The sequence below is a fragment of the Antennarius striatus genome, chromosome 20, assembly GCF_040054535.1.
Source record: "Antennarius striatus isolate MH-2024 chromosome 20, ASM4005453v1, whole genome shotgun sequence".
Lineage (NCBI taxonomy): Eukaryota > Metazoa > Chordata > Actinopteri > Lophiiformes > Antennariidae > Antennarius > Antennarius striatus.
The window spans coordinates 12,841,829-12,865,943 of record NC_090795.1 but is presented as its reverse complement, the minus strand read 5'-3'; the positions used below and the strand labels follow the sequence as shown (position 1 = coordinate 12,865,943).

Here is a 24,115-nt window from a genome sequence, read left to right as displayed (position 1 = left end):
CATAGTGGGCATCATTTGGGTGTGTTTCTTGTCTTGTTTTGGGTTTTTTTTGTTTTTTCCACACTGTGGACACAAAAGTGGTTTGTCTGTGTAGGTTCTCAGTTATCCAGGCCATGGTTATCCAAAGCTGTTTTTTTTTCTTGAAGTACAGTGGATTGATTGAAACTGCTTTGGACAAAAGTGGTTTGATAACACCCCCTACAGGTCATCATAAGACAGAAATCAACGGGTCGACACCGTGAAGCCAGTCGTTTCGATCCTAAGATGATTCTAAAAATGTGTCAAATGCACCTTATAATTCCTGAAATAATTCCTCCTTTTTTTCCCACAATCAAATGTGTGTAATCCAAGTAACCCCACATTTTGATACGTAATCATCATTAAATGCAGTGAACACTTATTTGAATAACACTCAAAGTTTACAATTGAGTATTATAGACGTACATACGTGCTTACACGTGTCTTTTTGCATGTGAACAATTTATAGAAATGTAAAAGATGCCCATAGAAGCATCCTCTCTCTGCCCACTTTGGCCCACACTAAAGAGAATTGTGTGTCAAAATGCTGAACACCAGTTGCTTTTGTCCTCATCTGGCGATGTGATGTGGGACAGAATACATTGTCTTGGAACAATGGGGCTTAGCGGCCCTTCTCTGACAGACACCCACTGTGAACCCTCGGTACAACCTGGTCAAAACTATGAAGTATGTAGAGACGTACTCCATTACTTGATTCGCTTTGACGGTAGACATTCATCAAATTGCATAACTATCAGCAAATCTTTGGTCTTAGTATTTTTATTTTCAGTCGGTGATGATCCGTTTTTGATCTTTGAAGACATTAATTTGTAAAACCTGTAACATTTTTTTGTATATTTTACATTGCAAAAAATTATCAGAGAGAAACTGAGGAACTCTTGGGAATATAATAAGAATAATTGAAAGAATTACTGCAATTGCTGTGGTCAATTGTGTAGAATAGTACCTGCGATGGCGAAGTATACCCACTAGATGTCAGGAGAAAACAGGTCACGACTAATACAAGTTTGTTTTGGCTCCATTTACATGTACAGTTTACAATTGAAAAATTAGTCCCTCCCAGAGTTCAAGCGTCTCTAGCTGTTTAAGTAAATCGGTACTAAAATACACGTTTTTCCAGCGGAACAAGCACAGATCAGGTGTTTTGCAAGTTGGGTTCTTTTGTATCCCGGATGTTTCCATCGGAAGAGGGAGGCGGGGAAAGGGGGGGAGGGCGGTGCTATCTGAGTTGCCAGGTCTGTTGTATAATATCGGTTACAGTGGACTTTGTATTTTGTATTTAGTATTAATTCTGTTATTTGTGCTCAGTTTATGGAAGGGACGATTGACAAACTTGTTACACACACGCGTGCTTTGTTTTTTTGTTTTGTTTTTTTTATATTGAGTTTCCTATAATTTGTGTGTAACAAAAGCAGCGCACGTTTAACAAATATACTCATATTTTAGTTCGAGTAGTAACTGAAAGATAAGTAAGGTAAAACATTATGCAAATTTAAGACAATTTAAATGCATACCGAGATGGTAACAAATAATGACAACTTGGCACATTTTGCAGCACTGACTGTGAGGGAGGGTCTAATATCTGGCAACCCTGCGCGCAGCTCTGCCGCGACGTTTTCTCGCCAGTAAGAGACACGGCTGTGTTTGAGTGGGAGATGGACTGAGTGAGGGCGCTCTTTAGACCAGTGCTGCTCATAGCATTGAAATACCCACAAGCTAGGCTTAAATAATTTAAGATTTCAGGTCGCAGAATTTAGAAGAAAAATATAGTACCGTTATCAGTCTTTCACATCCCACTCTAAACACACTAACACGGCATTGATGGTAATGTATGCAAGGAAACAACCGAGACTCGGCGATGGGTAAAGCTCTTATAACGTTACTTATTCAGATTTTCCTTTTCCTCGTAGCTACGCTTTGACTATCCGCCATTTTTATTGAAACCAAAATAAGTGTCTGAAAACTTGCATGTTCAGCAGTTGCAGCACTTTAAACTATTCCTCAGCATTGAGATTTGAAGCTTCATATTCACAGCAGTTTTCTTTTTATTTGCAGGTGCGACCGAAGAGATTCTCAGCCGTATCAGGTACTTGTTAGCTCACATTAGCCTGCTATTGCTAGCAGCAAATAAGATTAAAATGGACACTCCAGTTCAGGCTTCTGGAGAGCACAACAGGCCCCAGTCAGTGCGGAAAATATAGGGAAAAGTAAACGATACTGCTTGAAATTGTTGTCTGAGAGCGGCAAATATTTCCTAACATAAATGTTACAAGTTAATGACAAGACAGAGTGAATGTTTTCGTCGAATTTCGAATTTAGAAAAGATACAGGCGAGTTAGCCTGTCACAGTTAGCTCGCTTGCTAGCCAGTCCGATCAAGGGCCTGACCGCAATCTGTCATTTTAAGGATATAGCTAGCTAAGCTCTCGACACAGCATATTGCACTGAAATACATCATAAACCAGTTTATTAGTATTTAAATACTCGGTAGTAGACAAGTCATAGCGAATGTTCGTGCTGGTTTTTCGGATGTTTACTTCGTCATTCAGAAATTGTATATGTCAGTACTATTCATAACATCCTTATCAAGCGAGAAACTGCTTAATAGCCGCGATAGTTTTTGAAATTAAAAGAAATAAATAAATTTTACGTTAAAAAATAATCTCAAGACATTAAGTTGTTGCTTTAAATGTTAATTAGCTATAGTAATAAAGATAAGCCTGAAAAATTAAATCCTGAAATATTTAAACCTTAGTATACAAGTCTTCTAGAACTGCATCAGGTGTCTGACAGTGTACCATGATATGCAAATAAACTCTTAACACTAGATTAAGAGGTGTCTGATGGTGGTTGTATAAAGATAACGTCACGGTTCACACAAGACAATAAATGGTAGTGAGGTGTTTGATTTGTATCTACAGACTCTCAAATACTCATCCAAGAGCCATCCAGGAGGGGACCACCGGCACGAAAAGATGCGAGACTCCTCGGATGTCACTCCTCCCTGCAAAATGCTTCGGAGGTCTGACAGCCCTGAAAACAGACACATCGAGAGCACAGGGCACAGCAGAGCAAAAACTGTCCACACACACCGGGCCAGAGACAGGGATGGAGGTGAGACAGAGTTGTTACTGGCTTAGAATCAAAACAAATGAGTTTTCGATTGTAATGCTGTTGGCAAGCGTTTGACTCCATATAATGGAGCTATATATTTTTTTACATGTGAAAATTGAGTTTTCAGTGCACCAAAATTGATAAAACATTTGAGAATGTTTTTCTTTTCTGTTTGTATTTAGTTTTTCCAAGATAACAAATATCAAGAAGAGAAATTCCTATCAGAAATGTTATTTAACTGAAGAGAAAGCAGTTATATCAATCTATATGCCATAGTTTGGGTGTGTGAAAAGCTTAACCTTCATGAATCATAGCTAAACAAAGTAGTGTTTAGCTGATAGCTTGACCATTTGTTTTGAGTGGTGATACATTTATGAAACATTTGGAGGGACAAGTGTTGAATAAATGTCACTATTATTCTGTTATTCCTTTGCAATAGAACTTAGAGTGTTAAATGTTGCCTCGTTTTCTTTTCAGATAGATTCCCTCAATGACATTGGGGTGGGTTACTTTAGATGAAGTTACATATTAAGAATTATGAATTTGCTAGGGACTGTTTTATTTTAAAAGTAGTTGGTAGCAGATGAGATTGAAGTGACAGACGCACAGATCACATTGAATTAAGATTTGATTATATTTAATAAGGGTCCCCTTTGTATAGCATGCCCAATCATAATGATTTTAGGTGTTCGACCACTATTTTGATGGACTTTATACTATTTGCCATAAAAAAGTTGTACTACTACGTTACAACCATGTTTTCTTAACGGCTGGCAGCCCACTGATGTGTTGTGTTTGTCTATTTGATGGGTGTTTAGAACATCCATAACCAAGATAATTGCTGTTGAGATTTACATACACTATGAACTACACCACTATCACTTTAGTATGTTGTACATTTTCAAAATCAGGCCTGCGATGATGTTTTTGTATTCCCATTCAATATCTTCTCAATTAGGGTTCCAGTGCTGTGGGTTTTTTATGTTTTGACCATATCAGAAAATACCTTAGCATACTATACAAAAATTCACTATTAGTGGTGGTAGACTTTCAGAGATCATCAGTGGTAAATACAATGATATTTAAAGGAATAAGGACAGATACTTTTCTTTAAAAGACAAATGCTTCATTGCATTGCAATCTTTAAGTTGTAGCATGTATTCCATGAGATATTTTTAAGCATGTGTCACGGAACTAATTGAGGTTAGTATTAGTGTGAAGGAAGCATCAGTCTTGATGTCTAACATGATGTGAAGCTCATTGAGCAGAAAAACAACATGGATGGAGCTCTCTTTGACTTCCTGTATCTTTCAAATGTGAATTGTAAGTTGGTCTTCAATGACAAATCCTTGATAATTATATGTGTGTACAAATTGAAATTTGACATCATCGCAACATCAAATTTTAAATTCTTAAACTAGAAACCACTGCTGGTCATTTAGAATTAATGCCTGAACACTACATGAAAGAGATGCACATCCCAGGGTATTTTTATTTTTACAAATAAACAGCCTAAGTCGTTAAAAAAACAAAAAAAAACATTCTGAATACTCTTTTGTTGTTTTTGGTGTCACGTCTTGAGCAACTTGTGTTGCACCACAGGCTGCGAGGAAGACATCGCTGTCCAAATGCTGAACGGGCACTGAAACGGGCAGAGCATGTTTTTTTCTTGGTTTGAAATGCTAAAGCAGGCTGTGTGTTAGCTTTGTTGCTGCTCCAGTTTGCTGTTTTGTTGATATTAAAGGTGTTACTGTAGGAAGTTCATAATGTAAAATATTTCAGTCATTTCTTTCGAGCACCATAGGTCTCACATACAACAAGGAGTCTGCTGTCTCAGTGTTCACCAACCTTTTCCAAGTCAAGATCACTTTTCATGTACGAATGTAAATCTTCTATACATGCATGTAAGAAATAAGCAAGAAATTAGGCTGTCTCTAAAGTTTTACAATAAAACCATGCAAAATCTTCCTAACATTAGTGTGTTAGCAATTTAAAAATAAATGAAAAGAGTAAAACTGAACAATGCTTTTGTTTTTAACAATCATCCCAAATTTAATTGAACAATTAACTATTTCAGGGCACAATATGAACTGCCGTGGTATAGAATACTGTTGGTGTCATCTAACATGCCATTCAGCTGCCAGATGTCCAACTACACCTTATTTGAAATGTCTTGCCCCAAAGTGATCCACGGTCCTCAATATATTGATAAAATCTCTTCCGCCCTGAAAAGCTCCGTGTTAATGGGGCGTGGCTCTCGGCTCCCTATCCCCTCCTCCCTCTGAGTTGCCTCTATCAAGAACTCCCTCCCCACTCGCGTTCACGTACTATTTGTTTGCATGAGCCACTTGAACGCGCGCACTAGTGGAACTTTAACTATTACTACGTATTTCGCTCTTATTTTCTCGTATTTGTCTGTTTTATTAATAACTGTTGATTTCTCTGCGCTGACCGCTTTCCCATTTAGCTGACCGTGACTCCGTTGTCATTATGTTAACACTACATGAGCTGATCTTTATTGAGGCCACCGGTAAACAACGCAAAGAATTTAAAACACACTGTGTTTGCAAATAGGACAAAAAATAGTGGCAACGATAACAAATGTTTACCGACTTGACGTACGCTGTTTCTTGACAATCATCACGGACAATGAGAGATGGCACATAGCGAAACTAACGCAGTCTAAATGACAAATGGGAGAGGTAAGACTTCAGTACTTGTATATTGAACTGGCTGTTGGGTGCCGTCCCTATTTTCTCTAGAGTGAGTAAAATGCAGGGGTTTTACATCCTGTAATGATTAGAGTCAGTCACTTCTATCTCAGTCAGATTACGGTATTTTGTGGTTCAGCTGGCCATTAAAAAAACCTGACTTCACTGCGAGTGAGGTCCCAGATAGTCAGGTGGGTTCTGTGTTTTTTGTTTGTATTTTTGTTTTCATCTGCAAAAGTTCGATTCTACTTCTAGTGCACACGAGGAAAGGAAACTTTTACTTGCTTGCTACTGCCCAAAGCTTCTCCATTTCTTGCATTTCAGTATCACATTGCTGTTCAATTATTCCCATAGCCACATTTAAAAAAATCCACTTCTTTACTAGCAAGAGCTTTTCTGTGGACAACACAGTGGCAACTGTGGAACTCTGGGTCTTTGGATCATATATTAACTCATTGGCTGCCAGGGCTTTGTAGCAGTTGATCTCCTTTGACAGACTATCTGTATTCCGGACATTTATCTGTTATTCTTTCTGTTCTTGACCAATCGCAAGATGCTTTGGAACCGTCTTTTGTGGGCTCAGACACAAATTGTGTTGCTTCTTAAGCTGCTGCAACTTCTCTGTCTTCCTCTCATTCGCTCTGTTCCATGACTGGAAGCCTGATTTTCACGACCAAGCTCCACCAGACTGTCCCCCAGCCCTCCCTGCTGAAGAACATAATCAACGTCTATAGACATCAGTGGCAGCAACTGAGTTAAAAAAAAATCGTGGCACACCAACAAAAAAGTTGTTTGTGTGCCATCAGTTGTTATCACCAATTGTGCACAGATAAACTCATGTCCCTTTAAATGTAAAAATGTGAGGAAATCCTCCCTCATGGGTAGGTCCGTCCTCAAAAACCATCCAAGCAGACGCCATTAATTGTGCAGTTTCTGTTGTGTCCACTGATTCATCAAATTACAATGAGAAGCACACAGATAAATCTTTAAGCGCCTATTGAAACACCTCCAATAAAGACGATCCTGCTGGCCAGCTACCGGGCCAAGCAGTACATTCACAACTTTTTAATATTGTGTTTTTTCCAGTTGTTCAAGTGTCAGCAGTGACGCTTGTTTCCTCCTTGATAAACTCCATCGGTAAATGTTTGTTTATTCAGAAGATGTCTCACACGGAAGGGGGCCTCCGTTGCCTCTTTTTTTTTTTTTTATCAGTCTGCTTGATCAGCAGCAGGTCTTCAGCTTTTTAATGCAACTTCAACTTGGTCACTTTCCTGAAGCACAACCACATTTGAGTTTTGGGTGACTTGTGGTGTGATGGTGCTGGAAATTATCTTTTTTGAGGAAGAGAGCAGCTTACTTACAAATAAGTCACACTGCCCTATGCCAGCTGAGATAGGCTCCAGCTCCCCGTGACCCGCTATGGCGGACGAAGCATGTGAAAATGAATGGTTTGTTTGTCAATCAAAGTGAAAAACTCATGTTCCCATATGGATTAAACATTGTAGGATTGTGAGCTAGATTTGACAATTGACGTAGCTTTACAACCGTATTGCGATCCAGAACAAGATGCCATCATATCATAACATTTCAAGATTGGTTGGATTAAAAAAAAAATCTTACATATTAGCCCACTCCAATACTTTGTGATCTGTAACTTTCCAAACGACCAATATATAACTCGCAACAAGTTTCGGCAGGGGGTATTCAGAAATCATGGGCGCAGCACACGTGCATCTGGCAGGTGGCTTCTTTAATTTGCTTGTTTGCATTTTTAGTCATTTGAGAACTTTTTTTCTCTGCAGCACACATTTTCTCTTTGGTTGAAGATGATTACCAAGATAACTGCAGTGTGCGCTTGTCACAAATGCGTGCACCTTTTTTGCTCAAAATTATGTTAAATAACAGTACAAAAACTGGTTTTACCAAAATGTCTGAGAATTTGGCAAAATAAAGAGATCTTACAGTACACTGATATAAACCTGTTACTAACTTCTTCTTCAGATTATGTTCCATTCCAGAAAGAGACAAACCTTGATTGACTGAAGTTTAGGGTTATTTTTCCTGATTACTGACAGAATAGCTTTGACAATAAGTGAAGTGATTATAACTTTAAAAATTACCAACCCAGGTTCATAACTAAACCAATGGAACATAACCCCAGGGGAAAGACCCGGTTTACTGAACAGTTGTGATCATGAAACGAATGGAAAACAAACTGTGTGTGTGTGTGTGTGTGTGTGTGTGTGTGTGTGTTGTTTTTAAATAATTCAAATGTTATGCATGAGTGCATGGAATTGGTTTATTCTGTTTTGTCCTGTTGTCGCTAGTATTGTGACTTTGTGTTGTATTGATATTGAAAGTTGAAGTAAGTTACTTTTCATTCAGAATTGGTCCCGTTTATTAAATAGATCATTCATACATGCTAACTTCTCTGAGGTGGAAAATGTTTAATCAGATGCTGTTGGAAAATTTAGGGCCACACAAGCTCATTGCCTGGTTTGTGTATTAAGGGACAGGTTAAAATTCATTATGCTTTTGGCTTCATTCATGCTGATTGTAATGACAGGTTGTATTATAGGCCTTGCAGATAGGAACAGATCCATGTGTGTCATTGTGGTCATGTAGTGTTAATTCCACAGCAGCTGTGGTAACTTTGTTTAACAGAACGGATTTGAAAGAGTGACAGGTAATGTGTTTATTACCTGTTCTACCTGGTTGACTGCTTGGGAAACGTAAAGTTGAATGTTTCCTTGAGAGATTTATTTTGGATATTCCCTAAAAAAAGGACCTTCATTAGCATCAGAAAGAAATTACCACATTTGCTGTCTACTTATTTTAATGATGCTGATAGGGTGGCAGGAGAGGTGGTTACAGAAAATGGATGGGTGGATGGTTGGTTGGTTGACAGGATGGTTGGTTGATACAATGGGTTCCCATGGCCTGATCTGTTTTGGATCTATTGGTCAGGGAAATATATGCATTCCTCACTTTGAGACTAATGAGTCTTCTGTGATTAATTATTTTCTACTCTTTAAGTAGTAGCAAAGAATAACAGAAGGTAGTTTTAATTTCCCCAAAGTTTCTATGGCTTTCATCACTTAAAATGGCAAACTTCATGGACAGTACATGAATATCTAATGAAAGCTCACGCATTAGTGGCTAATAGTAGTTTTTTAGCTTCTGTCAGATTGAGGTGTTGTCCCTGCTACAGACTGTACTCCACCAGACAACTTGCTTTCTGGCAGCTGTCACTTTTTTCAACCAAGTTTAGGAGACTGATAACCCTCAGAGATTTTTGACTTGTAATTACTCTGTCAGACATGGATGTGTACAGGTCACAAAATTATTACCCACCACCACCACCATGAAATTTTAAGTTGTTATTTTGTTTCTTTGGGGTTTTTTTGCCTTTAAAAATTTCCCAAGTGAATTGAATTTGAATCAGTCAGTCAATGGAAGCTGTTAAAAGAATTTTTAACTCAGTTTTTACAAACATCCTAGTTTTATTTTGGATCCTTGTATTATTTTATTTTGCAAAAACTAATAGCATCAAGTTTATTAGCCCTCCAGATGCTACTGGTCACATTTGTATCATTTTGCTTGATAACAACATGCAGTAGTGTGGTAGTTTGTAACAAGTCTCTGGTACATCTCCTGAGGAGTCCCAGCTCATTCTTTGTTAAATTTTTCATGCTCCTCCAGATTTAATAATCTTTTTGCAAGGATGCTTTTCTTCAGTGCATCCCGCAGATTTTCAATAGAATACAAGTCGGGGCTTTGTGTGGGCCAGTCAATAACATTCACTCTTCTGGAGGTAGCTCTTCATCAACGACATGTTTTTTGTTGGTGTCATGTTGAAAGATGAAACAATGATCCAAACTCAGTTTTGCTGCTGACTACTTGAGGTTTTCTATCAGAATCTTCACATGTCCTGCTTTCTTTACGATTCCTTCAAGCTTGATGAGATTCTCAGTTCTAGATGCACTGAATCATTCCCACAGCATGATACTCCCACCGCCATGTTTATCCGTAGGGATGATGTTCTCTGGGTTCTACTCCTCTCCCTCTTTTATCAAACCAAAACCATTGTGTCTTTGGTCAAAGACGTCTTGTTTGCTCTCATTTGACCAATGAGTATGCCTTCAGTATGCATAATCTTTCTCTAGAATGTCCTAAGTTCCTACCTCAGTCTGTCTTGGACGGTGTGTCTGTTCCGAAGAATTGAAGTTTTTCTTGGCCTGCATCCTCAGTCTATTTCTGTACAGGGATCTAGTGAATGTCTTGTTCGACACTACAATTCCTGGCCTGGCTACATCATTAACTAGTGTTTTAGACACGTCTGTCACTAGTTTTCTTTCCAGAGTCTTTGAAATATTTTGCTTCCTACATCTGCTAGTCTTGTTCTGTATTGTGTAGCTCTTTGAATTTCTTGATGATACTTCTCACTCCACTTCTTGACACTTAGAAACACTGAGAATTTTGTATATCCTTCTTGTGCTTTGTGAGCATCAACAATTCTTTTTCTCAAGACTAAACTGAATTGTTTTGTTTTCAGAGTTGTGTTTTCTCAACTGTCAGCTGAAGCTGTTAATGAGGTCGTTATCCTGTGTTAAGTGTAGGACAACCCTTAGTTTTAACTTGATTGAATAGAAGCTGTGAGCATTACAAAGTCAAAGCACATAGTTGCACAACAATGGTTTGTGCTTTGGTGGGATAAAAAGGTCAGTTCTTAATAATTTTGACCCTGGTAGTTGTTTTTGTTAAATAATTTTGTTTCCGTATGCAACATAAATTAATGCAAGCGTCCAAAATAAAACTAAGATGCTTGGAAAAACTGTATGAAAAATAGTTAATATCTTTAACTGCACTTGGGAAATCTTTGGGAAAAATGCAATTTCATTAGGGGTTAATAGTTTTGACCTCAACTGTACATTTATGTTTTGGTTTCCAAGGTATAAAGATATTTAGAAATTCCTGAAATTTGAGTTGTTTAATTTTATGAGTGGAATGAATTTCTTTGAAATTAGTTGTTTTTTTTACTCTTGTGGAATCCTAACAGATTCTACAAGAGTGAGCATCACAATGTTTTATTTGTTCATGCATATTTTGTTGGTGTCATGTTGCTAAGCCCATTTTGCTATGAATGATCTCAGTCCATTTTGTATCATCACATGAGACCAAGGGTTCTCTTAAAATATAGGTATGAAAAGATTAAACACTGGACCTGTACCACACCTCTACTCTGTTAAACTATGATGACTTGTGTATTGACCTACAGGAAATGCAGCATTGTCAATATGATTGGTGTTGCTGTCAGTTGAGCACGGATCTTCACGTAATAGGACAATGAACCACACGGCCAATTCCCAAGCAGAATGGCACAAAGTTCTGACTATTTCAAAAAAAAAAAATTCTTAACATTAATATGAAAAAATTTGTCACACATTACACACACTGAACAATGCCTCCGCCCCGAATACGTTGTCACGGCAACCTGTCAGATCGGCCGATAATGTGGCCCAGTCTAAGCAAAGCCAGATCGCATTTGTACACTGGCTAAAAACAGTGTGAACAGGTAGCCCTAAAAAGCGGATACGGAAGGAAATCTGATTGGTATCCGAAATGCCTGCAGTCTGAACGCAGCATTATTGATACTCAATTCTGTCAAAATGTTTCTTTTTCCATCTAACTGATTCTTAATCCTTACTGCTTGTTTGGAGTTTATTCTATAATACAGTAGGTAACATATTTGCGCTCCAATGGCAGTGTAACCATGAGTTAATTCCTGACTAATTCTGCTTGGTCACCTGGGCAATATTCAAACCTCATAATAAGATGGACCCTGTCTGGTTTATTTGACTATTAGGGGAGACTGTTTTCACATGGTCTAGGTCTGCTGATATATAAAAATGTTGACATACTAAAAATTGACTGCTATTTTTTTGAGAGTGCTGTAAGAACATGGTGGCAGCGTTTTTCTTTAATCCAAAATGTTACTTTTGCATTGCAGTTTTTTCGAAGTGTGCTTTCATGAAGTGCTTGAGGCATGTCATCATCATCTTTGTGTGGTGTATGTTCCTGTATTTGATGACTGAGTTTCCAAGATGTTGCTCACCGGTTCAATCCTTGTTGGCATCTTTGTGAATGTGTAATCAAAGTTACCACATTTTTGGGTCTTTAGTTTTTTGCTTCTTTTATTTTAGCATCTTTAAAAAGCCAGTAGAAGACGCCATCGTATGTCCAAAATGAAATCTGCTTTTTTTTTTTTTTGCATTTCTGCTGCAGAAATTAAGATGAAATAAGTCTTACTTGCTTGGTCATCAATAACCCTGCCAACTTTCTAATCCGCATATTTTATGGACACAGGTTAATTTGACAAGTGTTGTTTTTCGACTTGCGTCCTCTTGCCTGGAAGCAATTCCACAAGAGGAGGCTTCACAAAATGCTCGTTTGTTTGAAATTTAATGTGCTGCTATTTTTAGTTTATGAACTGGTAAGGCATCAGATCAGACATATTTTTAGTTTGGGTTTTTTTACAATTCTGAATGTGTATGTGGTGGAAATATAAGAACAATGTGCTTATCTGGTCCTTCAAAGTCCTATCAGTTGTCACATTTGAATTTTTATTGTTGATTTGTGATCACCCCTCCAAAATATACCACCTAAACTGAATGTCAAAATCAACCATGCTGGGACATGATGGATTTCTCAATAGCTCAGTTGTTACTTTTCTCCAACTTCATTATTTTTTATTGATTGATGTTAATCGGTCTTCTCTGAAGTGTTTCATCCCAATGATGTTTTCAGCTCAGTTTTTACAAAATATATCCGAGCTGTGGAGCAGGGCAAATGGTAAAACTGCTGAGTTATAGTAACAGTGCTGCATGTTTCAAATTGAATGTGCTACTATGTTTAGCTCACAACTCTGTAATAGCACAATGTTCTAACTGGTTTGCAGTCCTGTCATAATCAGCTCTTTTTTTTAAATGTAAACTCTGTGTGTGTGTGTGTGTGTGTGTGTGTGTGTACGTAAGCTTTTTTCAGACTACCTGATCCAGTTGTATCCCCTCCTCTTATGTTGCTGGAGTGCGTTTTTAGTTTTGTCATACAGTTTGATTTCCTTTTTTCTTATTGGTGACTGCAGCCATTAGTACAGTAACTCCCTATATTTGGTCCAAAAGCCTGAACCCACCAAATGCTCTCAGATTGTAAACAAATCAGTTTGTAGTTCAGTATGATCACCATGGTCATCATCCCACAGTCTAAATGTCTCAGTTGAAATTTTACTGACTGACACTATCTTGATTAAAGGCTAAATGGATCCACTTCATGATGGTTATCACACAGTACGGTTTTTCAGAAGTTATGTGCTACAAAGTTTTGGGTCACAGTTTATCTTTAAATCTTTCTAAATCGTATCTGCACTAGGTTTTAGCTCTCGGCCAAGCTTTTCACACTAATGTCTGTGATCTTTGCATAGTATTGTAACTGTTTCTGATGATGCCTTTGCCTCTCCTTGTCCTTCATTTTCCTCTCTCCTAGGGACCAGTTATTCTCCACAAGAAAATTCTCACAACCACAGTTCTCTTCATAGTTCCAACTCACATTCAAACCCCACCAAGACCTCAGACACAGTAAGTGTTGTTTTATTCAAGGATGAAATATCTTTGTTGCACTTATTCTCCTAATTAAATGATAATGGAACCTAGTGTTTTCATTATCAAAATGTTTTTAGCTGGTGAAGAAAGTAATTCCAAAATATGATGTGATCACGTCACAAAGAGTACTTAAAGGTTACTTTACTGTTAGTCTTAAAGCAAACTGCCTGTGTAATCCTGTCAATTCAAGAGCATGATTGAGAGTAAGCGTAGTATATGGTCATCCACTAGGTGCAGTCTATTGTTCTAATAGTAAACAGTGATAATATTTGTATCACCATCGAGACGGATCAGTGACAATGTGTTTGTCAAGATATCTCATCTTTGCCTTTGCTTTTTATTAATGGTTAAGAATGGAAACAGGATAGCATTAGCCTAAGCAGCATAATGAAAGTGAATTATAATGTAACTAAGGTTTTGGATTCTAGATGATGACATTGTCATACAATGCAGGAAATGGGCATAAATCACTGAACCCTTTTTCTTTTGTTACTGTAACAACCACTGTCTCAGCTGGATTCCCTGTGAAAGGAGGCCAGCAGCAGATATCTCCATATCTCTAGTTACTTTACACATATTGCAAGCTCTTGCATCAGATCTCCTCAACAGACATGTGTACAACTGGTTTCTTTGTGTCTTGTCTCATGTTCCTGAATATTTTCTTTGTCTCAGCCTTATGAACCTGGTGAAGACTGGTCAGAGCACATCAGCTCATCTGGAAAAAAATACTATTACAACTGCAGGACAGAGGTGTCCCAGTGGGAGAAGCCCAAAGAATGGCTGGAGAGGTACTTGTAATACCTTGACCCTGACCTCTTATTTGTACAGACTTTATTATGTGTCTGATAAATGATAAATCTGTGACGTATCTATTTGCATCAACAGTGTATCTGTGTTTCACAGAGAACAGAGACAAAAAGAGGCCACAAAAACTGCCATTGTCAACAGTTTTCCCAAAGACAGGGACTACAGGAGGGAAGCTATGCAGGCTTCGGCAGCATCCGGCTTTACTGGTCCTAGTAAGTGTAACTACACATTTTCATCATTGGCATGCTGCAGGTAAACATAATTGTATTTTTTTGCTTGGCTTATCCAAAATATAAACGTGTTTTCGAGCTGTCACCATTTTTCTACAAAACTGCCCGAAAGCCCTTTAGCTTCATTGTTCCGGCTGGTTAGTCAATGATGACTGTGCTGAGCTGAGCTTTGGCTGATGAATGCTAAGGAACTGCTTACCAAAAGACTGAGACTAAAAGTGGCTGAACCTTTGCTCTAAGCAACATACTGTGACTCGACACTTCAACTAATGCTGCGGTCAAACCAGTGTGATCTGCACCAGTTTGGTCCCTTTTAAACTGAGTTTTAAATGTATTCCACATTGTTAGACATCAACACATAATTTCATAAAGTTGTAGAAGTTGATTTTGCTTTTCCATTCCTCCATTGGATTGCATTGTGTTGTTGTTCCATGTGTAAGTGTTCTAGCATACTGGACTATGTTCACTCATTTTCGTTTCAGTTTGATCACTCAAGGGGTTGAAAAACTGTAGCCATATTGGACAGATGAATTATAGAGAAAGAATACCAATTCATGTCAGCATGCAAATATAGCAGTTTCCCATGTTACAGGACTAACTACTCAGCCAGACAGTGGAAGCTTTGCTGGACAGCCATCTTCTGCAGCCTTTGAGGCGTGTTCCTGTCACGTCGGTCCGGTGGACAGCGCGAGATGGGGGGGCTGTGCAGCAGGAAAACTCCCAATAGAGTTTACTGTCAGTAAGGAGTTTTTCTCCTGCTGCGTGCTTTTGTTTTTGTAATTGTTCGAGTATTATCTCCTCTTATTCAAGTAAATTTCTGAAAATTGCTGGCTCACAGTCCTGATGTCCAGCAGTTGGTGGCGTGTTGCACTCCAAACATGCTGGTTGGGGTTGTGTTTGACAGGGGGGAATCTTCATGCATATGTTAATGTGGAATAAAGCAGTTGTGAGCAGAGGTAGTCACTACAGCAGGTTTGACCGTAATTTGATCATATTTTTCATCTTGGTTGTCATTCTGTTTATTATTTTGTACCACGAGCCTGAAAGAACGCCCAGAGATACATGCGGCTGTGAATAATTTGTTTTTGTCTCTCCATTTATGTTCTTTGAAGGGAAGTAAAGTTTTATTTTCTAAGGAGAGATCTTTTACATAGTAAATTAATTCTATAGAAGAGATGTCAAGCCTTTTTGATTTTATTTACTTTGCAAAGGAGGACTTTTTACTTGTACTTCCTGATTCCACTATAATAAAGCATTTGTTGTCAGTCCTTTATGGCTAATTGTGAAAACTACTTTTCATGATAGTAACAAAGAAAACGCAACACTATTTTCCAAAACTTAATGTTATCATACTGTTTGTTTTTTGTTACTTAGTACTGTAATAGTAATTGAGAATCATTTAGTATTTATGCCAATTACGTGATAATTGAGTGTAATAGTACAGAGGCACCTTAAAATACGAGTTTAATTTGTTAATTTGTTTGACTGTGCAAGTAAGTCAAACAACTTGTAACTCAAACAAATTTTCCCCATTTTAAAGGGGTCATATTATGAAAAACACATTTTTTCAGGTCCCTACGTATGTAGTGGTCCTCCCTAACCCTACCAACTCCTAGAATCTGGAAAACAACAGGGTCCTGTGTTGACTGTGTACCCATAAGGTTGTACTTAAGACTCCAAAAAACGCCTTGATTCAGATCATCGTCACAATGGGAGTGATCGACAGGAGTGATTGACATAACCCAAACCCTGTCTGTGTGAGAACACCCCTCTTTCCCCGGGTAAGTGTGTGTTCATCCCCAAAGTGAAGTACAGTATTTTCTGCACTGTAAGGCACATCTCTAATGAATTATTTATTTTATAATGTATTTCATATATAAGGTGCACTGTAGGTTTATGAGAAATTTACAGGCTGTTAGGAATGCATAATAGAGCGGAAAATACTGTACTTGTCCAGCATTGAGTTAGCAGTGTGTGGAAATGTCCTGGCTGAGAGCTGGACAGCAAGTTACTCAGTTGTTGTTGACGTCAGCTTGTATTTGGCTAGCTAGTTAGCTACACTTAGGACTGTATGTGTGTGTGCACACGTGATTGTGTACGGAGTATCCTCAGCGTCATAGTGACCACACACCCACATACCCTGAATTCCTTTCCATACTCTTCCGATGTCTCCTCCACTGATATCTTTCCCATTTGCAAACTGTTTCTGTAAACACTGAAGTATGAATAGAAGCTCAGAGGACAGGAGCACACAGGAGCTACGTCTTTATTCCACCAACGAGAACAAGATCCCGTCTCAGATGATGTTATATCCATCAGCCAATTAACGGTGCTGTCCCGAAGCACTGACTCGTGTCTTGTTTTTTAGCGTGTATGTCGAACAAAAAATATGAACAGAACGACGGGTTATATCTCAAGGTACTACTGTAGGCCAATGTCTTCCCTGGAGTCTGATCAAGTCTGACGGATTATTTTAATCCACAATAATAAGTCTAGCTCTTTTTTAATTACTCCTTCTGCTACCTTCAGAGTCGGCCCAGGTGGAGAAGCCCTCAGCGACCCTTTGCCCCCAGTCCCAGTCATCATCCTCAGGCTCAGGGAGCTTGAACCCCTCATCAGGGCCCCCTGGATCATCTGCCTCCACGGTGCCAGTGTCTCCAGTCCTGCAGTCCCCCGCCCCTCCTCTACTTCAGGACCCCACCCTACTTCGCCAGCTTCTCCCAGCACTTCAGACTGCCCTGCAGCTCAACAATGCCAGTGTGGACATGGCAAAAATTAATGAAGGTATGACAAACATACTCCATGAAAGATGGAACCACATTGTTCATACTGACTGTTGTAGTCATATGGTGTTTGTTAAAGACCAGCTGATATGTTCTATTCTGGGCTGATGCACAGTAAAGTAATAAACATTGATATTTAGGGTATATGCTTTCAAAGTGACACTAAAAATCTTCTTAATTGTAATGACTCAGAGGAGTGTAACTTCCCCTTAAAGTTTCACCTGAAATCAGCTCCACGTTTTGGTGAGAGATTCCTCTACTGCACTACGCTTGATAACTAAAGTTGTTCTGAATCAGTTGTTCTGACTCTCTTCTGAGTATTTGAGTGCTGATAGGTTATTTCATGTGATGTTACCAATCTGATATTCTTGTGGGTGAGACAATAAAGAAGTGAGACTGAGAGTTGGCTGAGCCAAACTAGTACATGTATTAATGTGTTTCATGTACAGTCAGAAAAAACGAGGGGTGAATGGCTTGTGACGAGCAGGGTGAACAGCCTGACATCACAGAGGGTCGAAACACTAACTGTAAATATTTGGACGGAGACACATTCAGAGGGGGGCGTCTTACGGGCAGTAGCTGGGGTATGACACTGGGTGGAAGCTTGATGTGGTGGAGGGCACTTTGAATCCAGATCATGTGAGCCTTCATTGATCCAATGAGCAGCGGTGCATGCACGTCTGCATGTTACTTGTTTAGGGAGAGTCTCACTCTGTTGTTTACACTCATTGTTCTTCGGCAGCCTGAATGAGTTGAGTTTGAACACGTTTTATTCAGTAGATGAAGAGCATTGTCAGATCAGCTGGCCTGACTTAGACTGATGAGGTTTGACTATTGTCTGCAGAGTTTGACAGAGGACCTGGCTGCTTGTTGACTTCTTGTGTAGTAGAAGTTGTTTTTATTGTACAATAAATACAGTCGTGTCTGTCAGGTGAGCTCTGATGTGGTGCAGAAAACAGTTCAATAGAATGAAGGCTGTAACAGTGTGTCTGTTTGCCTCTAGTTCTTACAGCTGCTGTCACACAAGCTTCATTACAGTCGATGCTCCATAAGATCCTCACTGCTGGACCATCAGCCTTCAATATCACTACCATCCTTTCTCAAGCTGCTCAACTGTCTAACCAAGGTAAACATGTGCGGTTCACTCCTGTGTGCAAAGGAAGTCTGTTTTGTAGAATGACTGTGATGGTTGTGAAAGACGGTGAATTTTCTGGTGTCCATATGTTCAGTAAAATCATGTTTGAAGATGATACCTTCAGCATTTTCCTGTCTTGTAGGTTTAATAATTGCAGTGTTAATAGCTGATGCTGATCATCTGTTCGCTCGGTTGTTTTCCTGCTGGGTAATAAATGTAGTTAATTGTGTTGGTCCCTCGTGTCTCTTGTTTTGTGTGTCCCTGAAACAGCTCAGCAATCGAACCAGTCACCTATGTCGTTAACATCGGACGCATCATCGCCCAGGTCTTATGTTTCCCCAAGGATCAGCACACCACAGACCAACACTGGGCCCCTGAAGCCCCTCCTCAACACGCAACCGGTCATCTCACAGCCAAAGGTAAGGCCGAAATTTCATGAGGTCAATAAGCTTATTCAGTATCCAGCCAGCTGGATGGATCTGTGGACACTTTGAATTTTAAAAGAAATCAAACATTCCACAATCTTGGTTTGTTATTTGAAATTTGTTATTTTCTTCAGAGAAACCTTTGTGCTGTGAAGAGGGTGTTAGGACTGTGTTTTCAGCACCAAATGAATCAGCTGTCTGCAAAGACAGATCTTATTGCAATTTAGGATATAAATATGTAACAACTATTTGTGACAATAGTATTATTTTCTCTTTGCATCTGGCAATTTTACGGAAGATGAATGAAACTGGATTTCTTCCAAATTAAATACAATCATCTTCTCGAAGACAAGACCGCTGTAATCGTCTTGTCTAAAGCCGCTTTTTGCTTTTCCGGAGTTGCTCCCCGCAGTAACTCCACAGTTGGTGGACCAATAGCTTATATAGACGAGAGGTGGGGTACACCCTGGATAAGACGCCAAATCAGTGCAGGGCCACAAAAAAGATGGACAACAATTTAAGCTCAGACAATTTGAAGTGACCAGTTCATCTAAATTGCAGGTTTTTGGTGGTGGTATTTGTAATGTATTTTCCACAAACAGGAAAATGCAATAACTTCAGATTGTTTGCTAACGGATTAGCGGTTTTTAAATCCCGCGAAGTGGTGATGTATTGTAATGGTCAGTATTTGTGTGTGTGTCCGTTCGTCCGTCCACCAAATATCTTCACAACAGTTGCAGATAGAAAGATGAAAGAAAAAGCACATTACTCTGGCAGCAAAAATGCAGGAGACGGACAATAAAAACTTTTGAAAATAATCAGAGGTCAAGGAAGCAAAAACAATACGATGACCTTGGGAAATCTTCAAAGATTTTCTATTAATAGCAGCATGTGCGCATGGTTTAATAACTTGCACTTTCAATGTTTTTCTGTAACAACTTGCGTAATGTCAATGTAGGTCAGGGTAACATTTTGAATTCAGGGTTGTCGCGGGATGTTGCAGTCTCTGTCTGCCTTGTTGAATATGAAACGATTTAGATGAATGACAATGCTCGTAGCATTTCACTTCACTATTCCACGGCAAGCACACCAGTGGGAGTTGAAGAGAGAGGCTATCAGAAGTTAGCAGAACTTGCAGCAAAGAAGCAGAAGTTAAATTGTGAACTGTAAATATGAGTATAATCTATAAATGGAAAACAGTTCTTGAGCTGAAGAGACGTCTTCTCAGAAGCCTTCTGATGAAAACAAGTGCAATGCGATGAAGAAAAGCAGTGACTGATTTGTTTCTAAATTGTTTTTAGAAAGTTTTCATTTTAATGTTGGCTTATTTCAAGTTTGTTTGTTTTTTCTGATACATAATTTCTCTCAAATTTGGTTATATATAACTAAAAAGCACTCTGGTTTCAACATTAGTAGTTCAGCTGGAAACGTATTTTCCTGTTGCTATTCCTGTCTTTGGTTTGTTGCTGTTGCTCCTGAATAGAGCAAATGCAATTAATGAAAAAGAAATTGCAGAAAACACAATAATTTTTATTCAATTACCTGTTCAGTCAGAAAAATAATCGATAGAAAAGTCCTTTTACTAAAATAATTGATGACTTCGGCCCTAGATTCATTTCTGTCCTTTGCAGTTGAATGACATAAATGGGACCCCGTGGCTCATCAATGGTAAATGAAGAATTTAATGTGTCCCAGAGCCACATTCAATTTGATCTTAAAACTGAAAACAACACAGGCCTGACGTAACAGCAGAATTCTACAGGCTCAGATTCTCTGTAGACCTGCTGACCTCATCTTTTTTCTAGTGATGCAGGTCACAACTTGTGTGTCGGGGAGAGAACATTCATGCAGTGTGTCCAACTCCCTGTGTTTAGGTGAGCACACCATCAGTGAAGCAGGCGTCTCATCCCCTGCCCACATCCCAGCAGCCCCCGTCCAGCGATAAGCAGCACAGTTACGATGCTACCACGGCTTCACCGCGCACCCTCCAAAGGCAAGGGTGGGTACAACCACACAACACGCTGACAAATACATGCAGCACACAAAGCGCAACGAGGCGGAGTTGGACAATACCTGACCATCAATTATTTCTATGAAGGGAATAAGATAAATGTTCACTGTATTTCCTCTGTTATTCCATTATTGCCATATTCGTTTTCAGGAAGAGGTGTAGGATTTTGGTCCTTATTTCGTGAGAAGTGACTCTTAAAAACTACGTATTTTTTGCATCAATGTGGTACAAAGAAAATTATCATCACAGTGGAAATACTGCGGCTGCAGAAGTGTGGAACACCCCACTCAAATCAGGCCATGAATGATGGAGCCGTTGCCTAAAAAGTAGTTTTTTCCTTAATGTTGACATCTTCAATGTGTGATATTGTGATGCCACCTGCTGGCCACTGGTGGAACAGAAAGTGGTTGCTGCTTCTGGTCTGCATACCAAACTTTTTGAATTTCATCTCTATGCAAAGCTTTGGTTGACACAGACACATCCAGACAAATATTAAATCATAGAAGAGTCCTTGAATGTTGTTGATTTAGGTACAAAGTCACTCGTTCAGTCAGGAGGATAGTGTAATTCTTACCCTTAGCGGGCAAAAAGTGCTTCAGTACTTCTGGACTTCATCATATCCTGACTGATATGAGGTCAGATCGTAGGTACAAGCTCTTAGTTGATATGGATAGCCATGTTTTTGGAACACAACATTAACGTTGTGCCTCATTTCTTGATCCTGGGTTGTTTGCAGGAGTCAGAGGAGTCCCTCCCCAGGGCCCAACCACATCACCTCCAGCAGCAGCAACACCGCCAACTCCGCCTCTGCTCCCACCACGTCCTCGGCCACCCGGCCCTCCTCCTCCTTCACCCCCACCCTCGCCGCCCACTTTAATGAGAACCTTATCAAACATGTACAGGGCTGGCCTGCAGAACATGCAGAGAAACAGGTGTGTGTGACGTTTTAACTTCATTTCTTTTGTCTATAATTCTGATTACATTTTGTCAGACTGGTTATTTGTGGAAGTAGCCATTGCAATAGACTTTGTGATGAATTCTCAAGGCATCGAGACTACGTGAAGAGGCTCACACCATGGGGAGCATCTGCATGTCGGAGAACTGCACCGAACTCAAAAACCTGCGCTCCTTGGTCAGAGTCTGTGAAATACAAGCGACATTGCGTGAGCAGAGGTGAGAACATGCCCGTCCTGTCAGTGTGCACATGTAGGTGTGCAACTTCTGCCTCCATCGAAGCTCAAATTCTTATCTTTCCGAGTTTCCCCCCCTCCCCACAGGATACTGTTCCTGAGACAGCAAATCAAAGAACTTGAAAAATTGAAGAATCAGAATTCTTTCATGGTCTGAGGACTTCTGGTTGGAAGCTGAGATCAGGATCTGAGGTGGAGAAAGGGGGAAGACCCATTGCACAGAGTTGGAAGCTGGATGGAGAGAAGATGATCGGTTCCTCTTGAGCCCAGTCTCAACACACAGGAGCTGCAATCGGGTTGGCGTCGGACCGTTGGGCTGGGAGATGCGAGAGGGAAACATGAAGAGCTGGCAGAGAAAGAAGAGGAGGGCGAAGCGTTTGACGAGACTTGGTTTTTGTAAAAACCCACGACGGGACAAAAAATGTAGATTTCTTGTAGATGTTATTATGTATGTTGTAAATACGTTTTGTAGATTGAAGCCATGGAAAGCCATGCCTATCAAAGCTTTTGACATCCAGACTAATCAACGCCTGGGCGGCTACGTTCTCAGCTCGCCGGTCCCTTCATGTTAACTCGTCTGCGGACTTCAAGCTTCATTTTGTCAATTCAAAAGATTGTTGAACCGTTGAGAGCGTGTGACCTGCATGCAAACGGAGGAGGATGTTTGAAGCCATTAATTGACACAGAAGCTTTGACTACAACTTGATAACACAGCGATGTCAGTGTCATTGCTATTCATAATCTTTCTAGATCTCCCCCTGCGCCCCCCACTGGGTGAACTGCGACCTCTGCTTGGTCGTGCTCAACATCCTCCTCTGCAGGTCGATCACGACGGCTCCTAGCGGTTCGGTGATCTGTTTGCAGCTTCTGGTGGCCCTGCATGTCCCAGTCTGAAAAAAGACAGTGCCTGGTGGAGTGATTGATTTAGAATAAATGAAAAGATGTGACGACGTGCTGCTTTGGACCATTCCCGCCCACCACCCCCCTCCCCCCGCCACACCCTCTCCTGACACATCAGCACTTCAGACTCTCTAAGGTTTTTTTTCTTTCTTTCTTTTTCTCTTTCCATCGCTTTTTGTTCCTCTTCTTACCCTTCTGGTTCATTCCTTTGTACAGTCGCTAACACGCAGTGGAGTTTGAAGAAGAGGATGCAGAATTTAAAAAAAAGGTTTTATTTATAAGAGTTGTAGTGACGATCAGTAAATCACAATGATATCCACGCTTTTTAACTCACACCCACCTTAGGAGTGGTATTACAGCTGCAGCAAGTTAGTGGCGGATGTTTGTGGATCACCTCTTGTGTCAGGGCAACAAGAGGCCACAAGGTCAAATGTGAACTGTATGTATTGTAATAAACATGTTCATCTAAAGCGAGCACTGGTTATTTTTATTGGATTATTAGGTTATGCTTCATACGTGAGTGCCTTGTTGAAAGTCTTAAGTGTAACAGTCTCATTTACCTGCAGACCCACCTTTTCCTTGTTCCTGTTCAAAGCAGCAACAAGAGAGCTTCAACAAGTGTCATGATGCACAGAGTTGTTTTTGTAGCACGTCCCACTGCCCTTTTATTCGCTTGTTCCCCACTGGTGAAGAGAAGCCTGTGAGCTGTGTTCTCTCTGCCCTGCTATAACGGAGCGGCACCACACATTCAGTCAAGGTGACCACATTTCATTGTATTGTTTCCTGAATTATATTGACAAATGAAATAAAATATGCCTCTCCAGGGCCATGTTGTTCTTGGGTTTTTGATGTACCCTTAGTCTTCCGATCTCTGTCCTAGTTGTTCCCAGTTTGTTCTGCTGCTGGTGACTATTACGTTGCAAACCACTGGTGGTCCAACCTCTGCTGTGACAATACACTGCATACACTGAGATCAAACACACCCCAAAAATGAAAATGAAAAAATGATGCACCAGACTGTTCCATCTTGCCAAAATGTCATTGTAGCAACTCAAAATGATTCTCTGTAGTTTGTGTGGCCCCCACGTGCTTGTACACATGCCTGACAATGTC

General features: G+C 39.8%; 1 protein-coding gene across 3 annotated transcripts; it reads left to right on the top strand.

Moving 5' to 3' along the window:
* The first annotated feature begins 1,655 nt into the window (after positions 1-1,655).
* waca (WW domain containing adaptor with coiled-coil a) lies at positions 1,656-23,827 on the top strand. Of its 3 annotated transcripts, none has more exons than XM_068304069.1 (13): positions 1,656-1,863; positions 2,095-2,125; positions 2,960-3,152; positions 13,406-13,497; positions 14,194-14,309; positions 14,407-14,540; positions 17,088-17,342; positions 18,345-18,467; positions 18,747-18,895; positions 20,776-20,900; positions 21,649-21,844; positions 21,958-22,085; positions 22,190-23,827. In XM_068304069.1, the coding sequence occupies exons 3-13, from the start codon at positions 3,014-3,016 to the stop codon at positions 22,257-22,259; spliced, it is 1,527 nt and encodes a 508-aa protein (XP_068160170.1). In that variant the 5' UTR covers positions 1,656-1,863; positions 2,095-2,125; positions 2,960-3,013; the 3' UTR covers positions 22,260-23,827. The 3 variants fall into 3 exon arrangements, with proteins under 3 accessions (XP_068160170.1, XP_068160169.1, XP_068160168.1); XM_068304068.1 differs by having other exon boundaries at positions 1,656-1,901; positions 14,425-14,540; XM_068304067.1 differs by having other exon boundaries at positions 1,656-1,901.
* Positions 23,828-24,115: the final 288 nt, after the last annotated feature.